Raw genomic sequence first — 14,180 nt, forward strand, 5'->3', positions numbered from 1 at the left:
TTGTGCTGTAACTCAGAGCAGATCTGAGTGTTGCCATTGAGATTCTTGACATAGCTATAGAATGCTTTGTGGTTGTCTTTAGAATCAGTGGCAATCTTGTTTTCATAACTAGCTTTGGAGGATTTTATCAGGTATCTCAGCTTACACTGAGGCTGACCAGGGAGCTCCTCCACTCATGGGATTTTACTCTCTTTTGCAACAGTTTCTTCCTTCTGTTGTACAGTTTGTTTATGGCAGGGGACCACCAGATTGGCTTCCTTTTTTTGGAGGATAGCGTGTTGGTTCTGTTTGGGATAGCACGATCCATGCACTCATGTAAATGCTTATAAAGTGCAATTGTGTAGGATTCAGTAGTCGTAACTGTATTGTCCATCTGCATGGGTGTCATGAAGTTCACCACTTCTATCTTAAGAAGCATGAAGTTGGCTTTGGAGAAACTTTTACCATGGTTTCCTTAATGGGGGTGGGGGCAGGATGTGGATATCTAGGGTAATTAGATTATGGCTGGATCAGACCAATGAGGCGTTGACTTCAGGTGTGGAACACCAGTCACTCATGTTGGTAATGACTAGATCTAGGATATTGTTGCCTCTGGTGGGGGTGTGGATAAGTTGATCAGGGGCATTGGAGTTTATGAATTCCAGAAAGCGTTGAGCGAAGGAGTTGGTACATGAGTAGTTTTCCCAGTTAATGGTGGGGTAGTTGAAATCGCCCATTATTAGGGTGTTGAACCCTAATATTTTCCAGTACATCAAGAAAAGAGGAATGGGAATCCTCGGGCATGGTGGGTGATCTGTAGCAAGCTTCAATTTGGATTGCAGTTTTGCCCAGAGTTAGTTCACTTGGATAACCTTGGCTGCATTATGCTGAGCAACTAGCCTGGAAGTGTGGATATCCTTAATGAATATGGACACACCTCTGCCTTTGGTGTTCTGGTCCAGGTTACATGGCCAAAAAGTGTGGTATGAGTTATAGCGTGGTAGTGCAGGGGTGCTCTCTGGAGCCTTGAACCAGGTCTCAGTCACTGCACAGATATCGATGTTCTTCATTTTAAGGAGTGCCTTGAGTGAGTGCATTTTGAGATTTAGACTTCTAGCATTGAGTAACATCACCCTCAATTTTTGCTTGCCTGTTCCTGTTACGGTGGTGACTTTGTCATTTGAACCTTGCCTAAAAAAGGCACTATAGGGGTGGCAAGAACCTTAGCCAGTATCCGGAATCCCAGGGGTGACAGGTGCAGGCCAAAGCAAAGGCAAAGCATCATGGTCTGTCGACCATGTCATCCCAGGCAGACAGATACTAGAATCCCAGGGGTGACAGGAATCTTAGCCAATTGTTGAAGTCAATCATTTTGTCCTTGTACTGTGACATCATTCTGGGTGATGGCAGGATGCTACTCAGGGCTAGGGTCATACCTGCCTGGGCTACAAGATCGGAGAGCTTTTCCATGTCTCTTTTCATGTAGTCCAGCGAGGTATGTCTCATGTCGTTCACACCAACATATTTGTACTTGTTTTGGAGTAACCTGAGTGCGTTGATTATGTGGTGGATCCTGGCACCCGGCAGGCAGCTGACAGTAACCGTCTCCTTGTTTAGCCTGGTGAGTGGGACATCAGTGTGCCTGACTATCGAGTCACCTATGACTAGTGTGTTGAGTACATTGTTTTGCCTTATTGGCTGTGGTTGAGTGGCACATTGAGTCTGCGGGCTATGTGTCATTTGGGTTTTGTTGGGGGGTGGAGGCTGCTTGCATTTCTGCTTTGGAGGTCTCTGTTGCTTGAGCAGATTATTATTGAGGAGCCTCTGTGAATGTTTTTGTGTTTCTATGTGTGGATTTTGTTGGTGTAGATTTAGCGAGACTATGTGATGAGTGTGGTGTGGTGCAAGTGTTTACCTTCTCCTCTTCACTGTCAAGTTCAGTCTTGATTGGAGAGAGCTTTACCTCCAGTTTGGCTAGATAAGTGCATCTCTCACAGGTTGTAGTGTTGGGTGGTAGGAGGAGAGGGTTGTCTGTGTACATGAGGCAATTTCTACATTGCCTCAAGATGCCCAGATTCATCAGATAGACAGGAGAGAACACCGGGCGCTGACCCTTGGACAAGCCTGAGTAAAAAACTATTTTCCTCTAGATAAGTGAGGACTTTGCACTCTTTTTCTGATATAATTGTTACTATTTTTAATAGTATTGGCCCTTATTACATTGTTTAGTACTATACAGAGGATTTTGTTAAGATTTGTTAGTTTTCCATTTTAGTTAATGTAAGAACGATGTTTTTAGTGCTCAGGTGATACCAAACAGTCTAGATTCAACAAGTCTGAATCTAGCATATGCTACATAAGGCAGAAGTACTAAAACTTCAAAGTGTAGAATGAAAGAGTCTCAATAGCAAAAACAGCAGAAATGAAGCAGCAATTTAGTTAAATACAGTTCACAAAGGGCAATGTAGGTTAAAATATACTTATTTTTCAGTTGAATTCAGTGGATACCTTGGATTTCTGTTCAGATGCACTCTAGATCTCTAGCTAAAGTTGCAAAACTCTGAGTGGCTCCAGTAAACAATATGATGTTACCTAGAAGTTTACCTAAATAAAATGTGTATATACTAAACTAGGACCAGAGGATTTATTGTATTGTGATATTGCATGTGTGTGTGTGTTTGTGTGTGTGTGTGAGTATGAGTATGCCTAGTTATTAATGTGCAAATTTACTCAGACTCAGTCCCTATACCTTTGCTACAGGAAACAGCAGCCTTAATCCTCTACACCAACTATTAAACCCATGTGTCTCAGTGCAAGACATCCAGGCAAGGGCAAAAGTAATGGGGGCATAATGGCCCAAAAATAGGGGCAATTTTAATTATTGCTCTTATAAACTTGGAAAATTTATAGAATAACAGGCTTTGCTTTATCATGCATTTTCTGTAGGGTATGAAGTCTAAAACTCAAATGTCTGTCATTATTTAGTGATTTCTACTTCTCAATGATTTTCCAGAAAACCACACATTTTATAAGGAACAAATAAAAATATGAGGTGAAAATCAGGACACTTAAGAGATATGATGCAAATCTGTCAGCTAGCAGGTTGGCTACTTCCTCCATTTAAGTATGGATAGTGCCATCCCCAACTAGTTCAGCGCATAGCTGGGTATTTCCCTTGAGATTTCAGACATAGTTAAATAATTCTTTGTGATTATCCTTAGCTAGTGAGGATATGTTTGCTTCATAATTAGCTTTGGAGGACTTGACAAGATCTCTAATTTGTTTGTTTGGCGTAGTGAGGGATTTTTTCTGAGCCAGTTCCCGCTTGCTTTTGGATAGTAGTTTCTCTCTCTTGTTGTTTAGTCTGTTTATACTAGAGGTCCACCAGGGTGGCTTGTTTATCTGTTAAGGCCTGGTTTTAATACAGTCAGGTACAGCTGATTCTATACAACTTCTTTAGTGGTTATACAGGCTGTTAGTTTACACCTCTGCATAGGAGTCTGTGTTATCTGTGTTCGTGGGGCTTTGAAGCTTCTTATACCATTGCTTAGTAGCAGGTAATTTGTCTTGGAAAAAAAATTTAAGCATTTTTGAGCTTGACGGGGTACCTGGCAATATAATTACATTGTGTTGGAGAGAAGCCTTCTAGCTTAATTTTGTTTCTTAGAACTAGCCAGATTTTGTTTCAGCACTCGTCTGTTTCCTTGAGCTCAGCACTTGTTCAGAACTTATTGTAAGCACTAAATAAACTACAAATTACTACAGCACTCAACTTTCCTCACTGTCTAGAGGAAAACAGTTTCTAGTACTTAACAAATAAGCACCTATCCAGGCATGTATAAGGGTCAGCTCCCTGTGTTTTCTCCTGTCTACCTGATGAATTTGGGCATCTTGGGGCAATGCAGTAATTGCCTCATGTACACAGACAACCGTCTCCTCCTACCACCCAACACTACAACCTGTGAGAGATGCACTTATATATCCAAACTGGAAGCAAAGCTCTCTTCACCCAAGACTGGACTAGACAGTCAAGAGGAGACGGTAAACACAAGCACCACACCACACTCAGCACATAGTCCCTCAAAACCTACACCACCAAAACACACACATAGAAACACAAAACACACACCTACATTAGCGGAGGCTCTCAGTAAAAACCTGCCCAAGCAACAGGGACCTCCAAAGCAGAAACAAAAGCAACCTCCACCCCCCAATACAACCCAAATGACATATAGCCCACAAACTCAGTGTGCCACTCAACCACAGCCCATAAGGCATAACAACATACCCAACACTCTAGTCATAGGTGACTCTGTAGTCAGGCACACTGATGTTCCACTCACCAGGCTAAACAAGGAGAAAGTTACTGTCATCTGCCTGTCGGGTGCCAGGATCCGCCACATAACACATGCACTCAGGTCATTCCACAACAAGTACAAATATGACTCTGTCATTGTCCGTGTTCATGTGAATGACCTGAGATGTACCTCCTTGGACTACATGAAAAGGGACATGGAGGAGCTGTACAATCTTGTATCCCAGGCAGGTATAACCCTAGCCCTGAGTAGCATCCTGCCATCACTCAGAATGATACCACAGTACAAGGACAAAATGATTGACTTCAACAATTGGCTAAGCTTCTGGTGTCATTCTAAGGGGATCCAGTATCTGTCTGCCTGGGATGACATGATCGACAAACCACGATGCTTTGCCAGAGATGGCTGCACCTGTTGCCCCTGGGATTCCGGATACTGGCTAAGGCACTAGCCACCCCTATAGTGCCTTTTTTAGGCAAGGTTCAAATGACAAATTCACCACCCTAACAGGTACAGGCAAGAAGAATTTGAGGGGTATTGCTACTCAATACTAGAAGTCTAAGCCTCAAAATGCACTCACTCGAGGCACTCCTTAAAATGTATAACATCGACATCTGTGCAGTGACAGAGACCTGGTTCAAGGCTCCAGAGAGTACCCCTGCATTACCAGGCTATAATTCATACCACACCTTTCGACCACCTAACCTGGACCGAAACACTAAAGGCGGAGGCGTGTCCATATTCATTAAGAATATCCACACCTCCAGGCTAGTTGCTCAGCATAATGCATCCGAGATTATCCAAGTGCAACTAACTCTGGGCAAGACCGCAATCCAAATTGTAGCTTTCTACAGATTACCCACCATGCCCCAGGATTCCCACTCCTCATTTCTTAATACACTGGAAAATACTAGGGTACAACCTAACACCCTAATAATGGGTGATTTCAACTACCCTACCATTAACTGGGAAAACTACTCATGTACCAACTCTTGTGCTCAACGTTTTCTGGAGTTCATAAATTCCAATGCCATGGATCAACTTATCCACACCCCCACCAGGGGCAACAATATCCTAGACCTGGTTATTACCAACATGGGCAATCAGTGCTCTACACCAGAGGTCAATTCCTCATTGGTCAGATCCGACCACAGGCTAATCATCCTAGACATCCACATCCCTCCCCTATCCCTCATTAGGGAAACCACAGTAAAATATTTCTCCAAAGCCAACTTCACGCTTCTTAAGACAGAAGTGGCAAACTTCACAACACCCATGCTGACGGACAATGGAGGTAAGACTGCTGAATCCTATACAAATGCACTTTATAAGCACTTACATGAGTGCATGGATTGTGCAATCCCTAACAGAACCAAGATGTTATCCTCCAAAAAAAGGAAGCCAATCTGGTGGTCCCCTGCCATAAACAAACTCTACAACAGAAGAAAGAAACTGTTGCAAAAAAGAGTAAAATCCCATGATTGGAGAAACTCCCTGGTCAGCCTCAGTAAGAAGCTGAGATCCCTCATAAAATCATCCAAAGCTAGTTATGAAAACAAAATCACCACTGACTCTAAAGACAACCACAAAGCATTCTATAGCTATGTCAAGAATCTCAATGGCAACACTCAGATCTGCCCTGAGTTACAGCACAATGGCACTAAATATACAGAACCAACTGATATTGCCAACATCCTGGCAGATAGGTTCAGTGCTATCTTTACCCCCCTGTCATCCCTTAGTGGGCCAATCTCTATACCAGAGGGCTGCAAAGTTCCTGTAATCACGTCTGCACAGGTAAAAAACACACAATCCAAAGCCAAGAACACAGCATCCATGGGACTTGACGACATCCCAGGCTGTGTTCTACATGAACTACAGAACGAACTGGCACCCCACCTAAGTACCATGTTCAATCATAGCCTCACCTCAGGCTATGTGCCCACTGAATGCAGCACAGCGACAGTTATCCCACTCCACAAAGGGGGAGCCACCACAGACCCCGGAAACTACTGCCCCATTAACCTAACGAGCCTGGTCTGCAAGGCTATGGAATGTATCATCATGGAACTTATAAACAATGACATTGGTAATCTCCAAACTCAGGACCCCACCCAGTTCGGGTTTGTAAAAGGCAGATCATGTCTCCTAAACCTGATAGACTTTTTTGAAGCAGTCACCAAAGCCGTAGATGAGGGTAAGGTGGTTCACACAGCCTATCTAGATCTCGCCAAGGCTTTCAACACCATCCCCCCACTCTGGAATTATAGATAAACTCACTAAACTAGGTATAAATCCCTATGTCACAAGATGGGTTGCCAACTGGCTCACTGACAGAACCCACACTGTGAAAGTAGCAGACTCCAAATCCAACGTCAGACCAGTGACAAGTGGAGTACCACAGGGTTCAGTCCTAGGTCCTCTCCTGTTTGGTATCTACTTCTCTGAAGTACAGGCCAACACAGAAGGTCTTTGGCTCATGAAGTTCGCAGATGACTGAAAACTAGGAGCCATAATCAAAACTCCAAAAGATGTGGACATCCTACAAAAGGGCCTCGCTGAGACAGATGTCTGGTGTCAAAGCCATGACCTCAAGCTCAATGCCAAAAAGTGCATTGTCATCCCTTTTGGTAAAAACTCAGTACCCATGAACTACCACATAGGTGGTAGTCTACTTAACACTGAAAGTGTGATAAGAGACCTTGGGACACAGGTGGATAGTAGTCTCTCCTTTGTTAATCACATTGCCACAGTAGTCAGGAAATCCTTCTACGTGGCACACCTCATCAAAAAATTTTTCTCATCCAGGAAAAAAGAGGTCATTGTTCCCCTCTACTCATCACTCATTAGACCCATTATAGAGTACAATGCCCCTTTTGGTATGTACCTCACAAGACATCTACAACAACTGACCAAAGTGGGTGCGGTCCAGTGTTTGAAGGTTGCCAATGTCTTTGTTTATAAGTTGCATGATAATACGTTCCATGGCCTTATGGATCAGGCTCATCAGACTGATGGGGCGGTAGTTCCTGAGATCCAAGATGGATCCCTGTTTGTGGAGTGGGATAACTGTAGCTGTGTGCCACTCAGTGGGCACGAAGCCTGAGGTGATTAAACATGACACTTAGGTGAGGTGCCAGTTCATTTTGTAGTTCATGTAGTACACAACCCAGGATGTCATCTGGTCCCATGGATGCTGTATTCTTAGCTTTGGAGAGTGTGTTTTTTACCTGTGTGGCCATTATTACCAGAATTTGGCAATCTTCCGGTATTGAGATGGGCCATTTAGGGGGTGAGAGGGGGAGTGAAACTGGCACTGAATTGATCTGCCAGGATATTGGCAATATCTTGGGATCAGTATATTTAATGCCATTCTGTTGTAGCTCAGAGCAGATCTGAGCATTGCCATTTAGATTCTTGACATATTTATAGAATGCCTTGTGGTTGTCTTTGGAATCTTTGGCAATTTTATTTTCGTAACTACTCCAATAAAAAAGCACTTGTAGGAAATAAGGCTGCAGGCAATGGTTCGTTGAGTTTAATCAGGCAACTAAAAGCACACGAACGCGTTCATGTGCTTTTAGTTGCCTGATTAAACTCAACAAACCATTGCCTGCAGCCTTATTTCCTACAAGTGCTTTTTTATTGGAGTTGGTGTGTTTTTTGGCACTTGTTTCATATTCTTTTTTATTCTCGTAACTAGCTTTGGAGGATTTTATGAGAGATCTCAGCTTCTTACTGAGGCTGGTAAGGGAGTTTTTTGCATCCTGGGATTTTCCTCTTTTCTGCAACAGTTTCTTCCTTTTGTTGTAATGTTTGTTTATGGCAGGGGACCACCAAATTGACTTCATTTTTTTTGGAGGATAGCATCTTGGTTCTATTTGGGATGGCACGATTCATGCATGAGTGGATGTGCTCATACAATGCCTTAGTGTAGGACTCAGCAGATGAACTTTCAGTTCCCGTCTGCATGGGTGTCATGAAGTTTGTCACTTCTGACTTGAGTAGCATGAAGTTGGCTTTGGAGAAGTTTTTTATGGTTTCCTTACTGGGGGGTGGGATGTGGATGTTAAGGGTGATTAGCTTATGGTCTGACCTGACCAACGAGGGGTTGTTTTGTCAGACTTTCAGGTGAGTGAGTATATGTAAGCATTTTTGTAACTTATGTGTATGTGTGATGTGTGTGTGTGTGTGTGTGTGTGTGTGTGTGTGTGTGTGTGTGTGTGTGTGTGTGTCTGTGTGTGTGTGTGTGTGTGTGTGTGTGTGTGTGTGTGTGTGTGTGTGTGTGTGTGTGTGTGTGTGTGTGTGTGTGTGTGTGTGCGTGCGAGGGACTGTAGAATGTGTGTGTTTGAGTTTTTTTCCTCTGTTTGTGTGATCTCGGAGTTAGTATATATAAGTAGGGGTGTGGGGAGGTGCAGGGGAGCTTGCCCCCCCTGCTTATGTTTAGTGTAGGTATGTGTGGTGTTTTGTTGTGTTTTTATTTTTTTGTGGTGTAGGTGTTGTGGTTTGTGTGTGGTGTAGTGTATGTGTGTTCGGGTTTGTGATTTTGGCTTTGTGGGGTTTCGGTGTTGTGATGGTTTTGACTTGATGCACTCGAAATGCTGACATTCGAGATTTCAGCATTTCGAGTATATGAAGTGAAGCCATATATATAGATATATATGTATACACATAGATACATATAAAACACATAAGTGTCCTTTAGCTGAAAAACACAAAACTGAAAATAATTTAGTCACTCTATGCAGATTGAATGGTACCAAAAAAAAAAAAAAAAGAAAAAGGAAAAACTGCTACTTGTATATACCAAGCCTGGGATCGCACAACAGCAGGGAAAAGGAAAATTCCCTATTTTTGCCGTATTGCGACCTCCTACTAAGGGAAGCCAGAGTCCTACAATCATATGACTTTTTGAATGCTTGTATTGGCATTACAAGCATTCAGTTTTCCTAAGGTTCATCCAAAGAGATAGATCCCATGCACACATACACACACACACACACACACACGCACACACACATACGTGTGTGTATATATATATATATATATATATATATATATATATATATATATATATAAACATTTGAGCAAAAACAGTCTGAAAAAAGACTGAATTTAAATTATGATGAAAGACTGAAAAATAAGTGCTGTTACAGAACATACATATGTACACCAACAACAAAAATACTGAACACATAAATGAAAATGTTAATTATGAATTGGTGATGAGAAAACTATAAATGCTGTCACAGAACCAGCCATGAGACAGGTGCATGTAATTGATCTCAGTAGAGAAAGGAAACACACTGTTAGAAGTAGTCCTTGTTGAGAGTGACCATTTCCTAAAACATTATAAAATGCCACAGAAACACTTAGGAAGGCTTTGCCAGAAGATGTCTCAAGTTACATTTCTTGTCCTTGAGTAAAAAAACTATCCACATACTCACCACAGGCTTTACACTCAGCTATAGTGTTTCTCAGGAAAGTTGTCTCTTTTACCTTGGAGAAAGAAAAGTACATAAGTAAATCTATATCCTGTTTGTCATTTATGCAACAAGAACAAACTACAGTACAAAAAGCTAAAAGTGTAATACTGTGTTGATTTTGTGACTTTCCTGCCATCTAAGAACCAGAACAGTTCTACAATATTTTTTTTTCATTCTACAGAGGTTTATCTTGCAAACCCACTGGCACAAATATAAGGCATAAGTAAGTGCCACGGGCAATTTAGGAGTAGATGTACCAACAAGGTGAATCTCCCTTCAGGAACACTGCTTTTCTGCAAAGAAGGACCTATATGTATCACTCAACATCAATCGCTCACGGCAAGGAAATCTATAAGGAGTAAATACATCTTACTTCTGGGTACTGTGTGATCATAACATTCTTTATCCTTCTGCAATGCCTGGTTTTAGTTTGTTCATTGTACCCATTAATACGTAGTGGGGTAAGGTGGGAGTCTCATAATTTATACTATATCTGGGTTACGTAAACATGGCATGCAGATGGGGGGGATCTACTAAGGATGAAAGAGCAAGCCCTCTTCCCAAAAAGATGATCACTGGTGGAACAGTATCTCCGAGGACATTTCTGAATAGTCAGGAGAAGATAAAAAAAATACTTATTGTACTTTCTAGAACTAAATATATATTTAGTCAATATGGTATTGATGTGATGTTGTAAACAACAAATTATTTTGAATTACAGTTATTTTTCTATAGTAATGAGTATTTTTTTACCTGCTGCCTCAAGATATCCTTTATTTCTCCTAACATTTGATTCAGTTGAGTAATTTGGACAACCAAGAGTTTCCCGACATCACCTAGAAAAACAACAATAATAATTCACTTTACATCAGTTATTTGATCAATAAATAAAATAGCAAAAATATACAGATGTTCAAAAACTGGAAAACTCGTGTATAAGCAGTTTAATAAAAGATATACCAAACTAGAACAATTGTGCTGTAGTCAATATTTTGAGTACACTAATAAAATACCATGGATCATATTGTTGGATAACATTAAAATATTTCAGACAAACTGTACACAGTGATTCTGCTGCATCTTATTAAGCCATTTAAAAAATTCATGATAAGGTAATTTGGTATCATATATGCAGGTGTGACTTATGCGTAAAGTTTAAATGCCATTTTATAAAATCATTATTTAGTAGTTCTGTGCTATAGCAACCTCTAAGCTCTTTATTATTCCCAAAGTAAAGTCTTCCTGTTATTTACAACAGGAGTTGTATGTATATACATAGATCTATATAAGAATTGTTAATAGCACATTATCAAGTTTTAAACCTAAAAAGCTTTATGCCTTTTTTAATCCTTACCCCTGTGACACTGTATTTTTAGGGTCATGAACTAAAATGTAAGGTTACAAAGCTGCAGGGCATGAACTGGTGTGCAAGACATGAGTTTATGGCATTTTATATGTGTATTATTGAGATGTGTCACTTTTTCATTACTGGACTTAAAATTTAGAGTGATAAATTAGGTTTATGAAAATGGAGTAGCTATAGTGAAATGTACTGCTGTGTTTCTTTGGATCAGCTGTAATTTGATGATAGGTGTGGGAAGCATTATTGTCATTATTATTTTTGAAAACTAATAGCAGAAAAAAATTCTTAGTAATTTAGCAGTGACTTTTTTAAGAATGTGGTGGTCAGTCTTTTCTCCATGAGTTATGCAGAAATATGAACCAGTGTAGCCATGTATGTAACAAAACCAAAAATACAGTGCAGGTACTATGCTAAACACTTTTAATCACATAAAAAACAATAAACATGAAATACCATTGATTAAGCACTTTTGTCCCATCAACAGTTATAAGGACTTCTTCAAAACCAAGTAACTAAATAACATAACTTCCTTAAAAAAAACTATTTCAAGTCACATGAACATCTCTTTAAATCTGATAACAACATAATTTTAAAATACAACCTATAGACAGGTGTTCATTTATTCCAGGAAATTCACTGGCATGATTTTTCATCTGCAGAAAGAGTTATCTGGGCTGCAATTTCTCAGTACAGGCACCCCCAGTTGATCAAAAACCACATTATTTATCCCAAAAAATAATGTCTGGGGTAAACCTTTATACATATGCACAGTGAATTTGTTTTCTATCCCTTTTTCATATCATGTTTATGTTCATAAATTCAATCTTTTAGATGCCTCTCCCTTTTCCAATATAAATTGATGGAGATTTGTGAGAGAGAGAGAGGCAGATAACCCACCTGTTTAGATTCACAATTAAAATAAGTCCTCACTGATACAAATCCATAATTAGATATTTCAACTCGGCGTCCTTCCAAAATGTGTGAACACTCTTTCTACCTATAAATTTAAATGTCCCTACCCAATTTGTATTTTGTCCCTCATTATCAAATGGTAATTGAAAATAATTTTTAAATCTCGTCTTTCTTCTAAAGACAACATTGGTTTTAACACCAGAATTTTATTGGCATCACTATTTATGCCAAGCATACTCCAAACTCCAAGTTTTTGTTAAAATATGTTTAATCTGATAAGCATCTATGTTAAACTCCAACACCATTGCCTGTGCATATCTGTTGTTATCATATATATTTATTTGTCTATGTTTACTGGGAAAGTCTGACTGGGTAATACATATCCATTAGGGCCCCTTGGATTGTCCAGTGGGTAGTTTACACCTATAAGAGAAAATAAACTCCAATTCTTCTTTTATTCATCACTTTCAATATTATTGTATCCAAAAACTTACTTTTGTATTTGTAAATAGATTTTTAGTATTATAAACCACACAATAGAAATCAAGTCAAGTGAATCCATTAAACTGCAGATACAAAAGGAATATTTTATTAAAATAAAAAACTCCATTATATACATAGAACACAATTGCTTTTCTCTGGCTTCTCGGCTCCAAAAAGCCTTTTCATAGTACACCTTATTCTCAATTTACAAACGTTTTAAATACACTTACACTATTCATTAAACAATCAATCAATTAAAACTTTCTAAAACAATTATTATTTTTTGAAGGCACATAGGACCAAATACTTCCAGGAAAACTCCCTTTTGAGTCCCCTGGGATGTAATGTGCCACATTTTAAAATAAATTCTGCTTCCTTCTTTCTCAAATGTTCCTTAATTCCTTCAGGAGTGTTAAACTCATTATGTATCTATTCCAAAAGTGTTGCCTGCAGGTCCTGGGGTCTCCATTATGATATTCCTTAAAGTGCATAGCTACAGGACTTTGCAATTTTTCTTTTCTAATGTCCCTCACATGTTCTTTTAATCTAACAGCAAAGCTCCTTTTACTTCCCCCGATATAAAACAGTCCACGTGGGCACTATAAACCATAAATAATTATTTCACTATCACAACTAAAACTGCCTTTTTTGTCAAACCTTTTCCATTAATATTTTGAAAACTATTTACCTTATACTGACATATTGTGCAATTACCACATGGAATAGTCCCTTCATTAACAGATATTTATCTCCTATTTCTCTTGGTCTTATAAACTTTGCATGTACTAAAATATCTTTCAGGCTTCTACCCCTATTATATGAAAAACTTAATTTCTTTTAAAAAGGTCTTTTCTTTTTGTATATAAGACCAATAATACTTTACTAGTTTTTCCAAATAATCTGAAAATGTTGTGTATTTAGACACAAAATATATGTTTTCGTTTCTTCCTTTGATATCCTCTTCCTATCTCCTTGCCCAATGTTCTGCCTGATTGTCTAACCATCATTCTAGAATACCCCTTCCACACATTCTCTTGATCATAACCTCTTTGTATGAACATGTTTACTGCACTGTTAATTTCCCTTTCACTGTCTCTAAAATCACTACATAGGCATCTGATCCTAACTAACTCTCCATAAGGAATAGATGTAACTGTATGTGGGGGATGGCAACTTGTGCCATGTAACATATGACTGGGCTGTCACATGTTTCTATATATTTTAGTTTTTAATTTACCATTCATATTGATTTCCATAGTAATATCCAAATAATTCACTGTTACCTTTCTGCAGCCCATCAAATTTCATCTGAAATGTTTTTGTTTGTAGATCTTGAATAAATGTCTCCACTTTTTCAAATCCCCCTTTACATATAAAGATCAGATCGTCTATGTATCTAAAATAGTGTATGACATGCTCCCTAAAAAAACAATTTCTATATGCATACAAATTTTCGTAGAGACCCATAAATATATTGGCATATGTGGAGGCAAAAGCTGTCACCATAGCTGTTCCACATTTTTGCTGATAAAGAAAACCATCAGATTCAAATATATTGTTCTCAAGACAAAATAATGTTAATTCCACAATATATTGTGTACTTGGGTTATTTTTGAGAAAAAACTCTTCACTTTTATGCCA

The 14,180-nt window shown here is 39.3% G+C and overlaps 1 protein-coding gene across 4 annotated transcripts in view; it reads right to left on the reverse strand.

Moving 5' to 3' along the window:
• Window positions 1–14,180, reverse strand: part of THBS4 (thrombospondin 4) — a 972,706-nt gene that overhangs the window by 714,302 nt on the left and 244,224 nt on the right. For all 4 annotated transcript variants that reach the window (XM_044063723.1, XM_044063722.1, XM_044063724.1 and 1 more), the window contains 2 exons: window positions 10,535–10,617; window positions 9,743–9,794 (listed from right to left, as the gene is read on the reverse strand). In XM_044063723.1, the coding sequence (XP_043919658.1) occupies window positions 9,743–9,794; window positions 10,535–10,617 (135 nt within the window). The remainder of the gene's footprint in view (window positions 1–9,742; window positions 9,795–10,534; window positions 10,618–14,180) is intronic.

This window comes from Protopterus annectens, chromosome 2.part2, assembly GCF_019279795.1.
Source record: "Protopterus annectens isolate FY-2018-M chromosome 2.part2, PAN1.0, whole genome shotgun sequence".
Taxonomy (NCBI): domain Eukaryota; kingdom Metazoa; phylum Chordata; order Ceratodontiformes; family Protopteridae; genus Protopterus; species Protopterus annectens.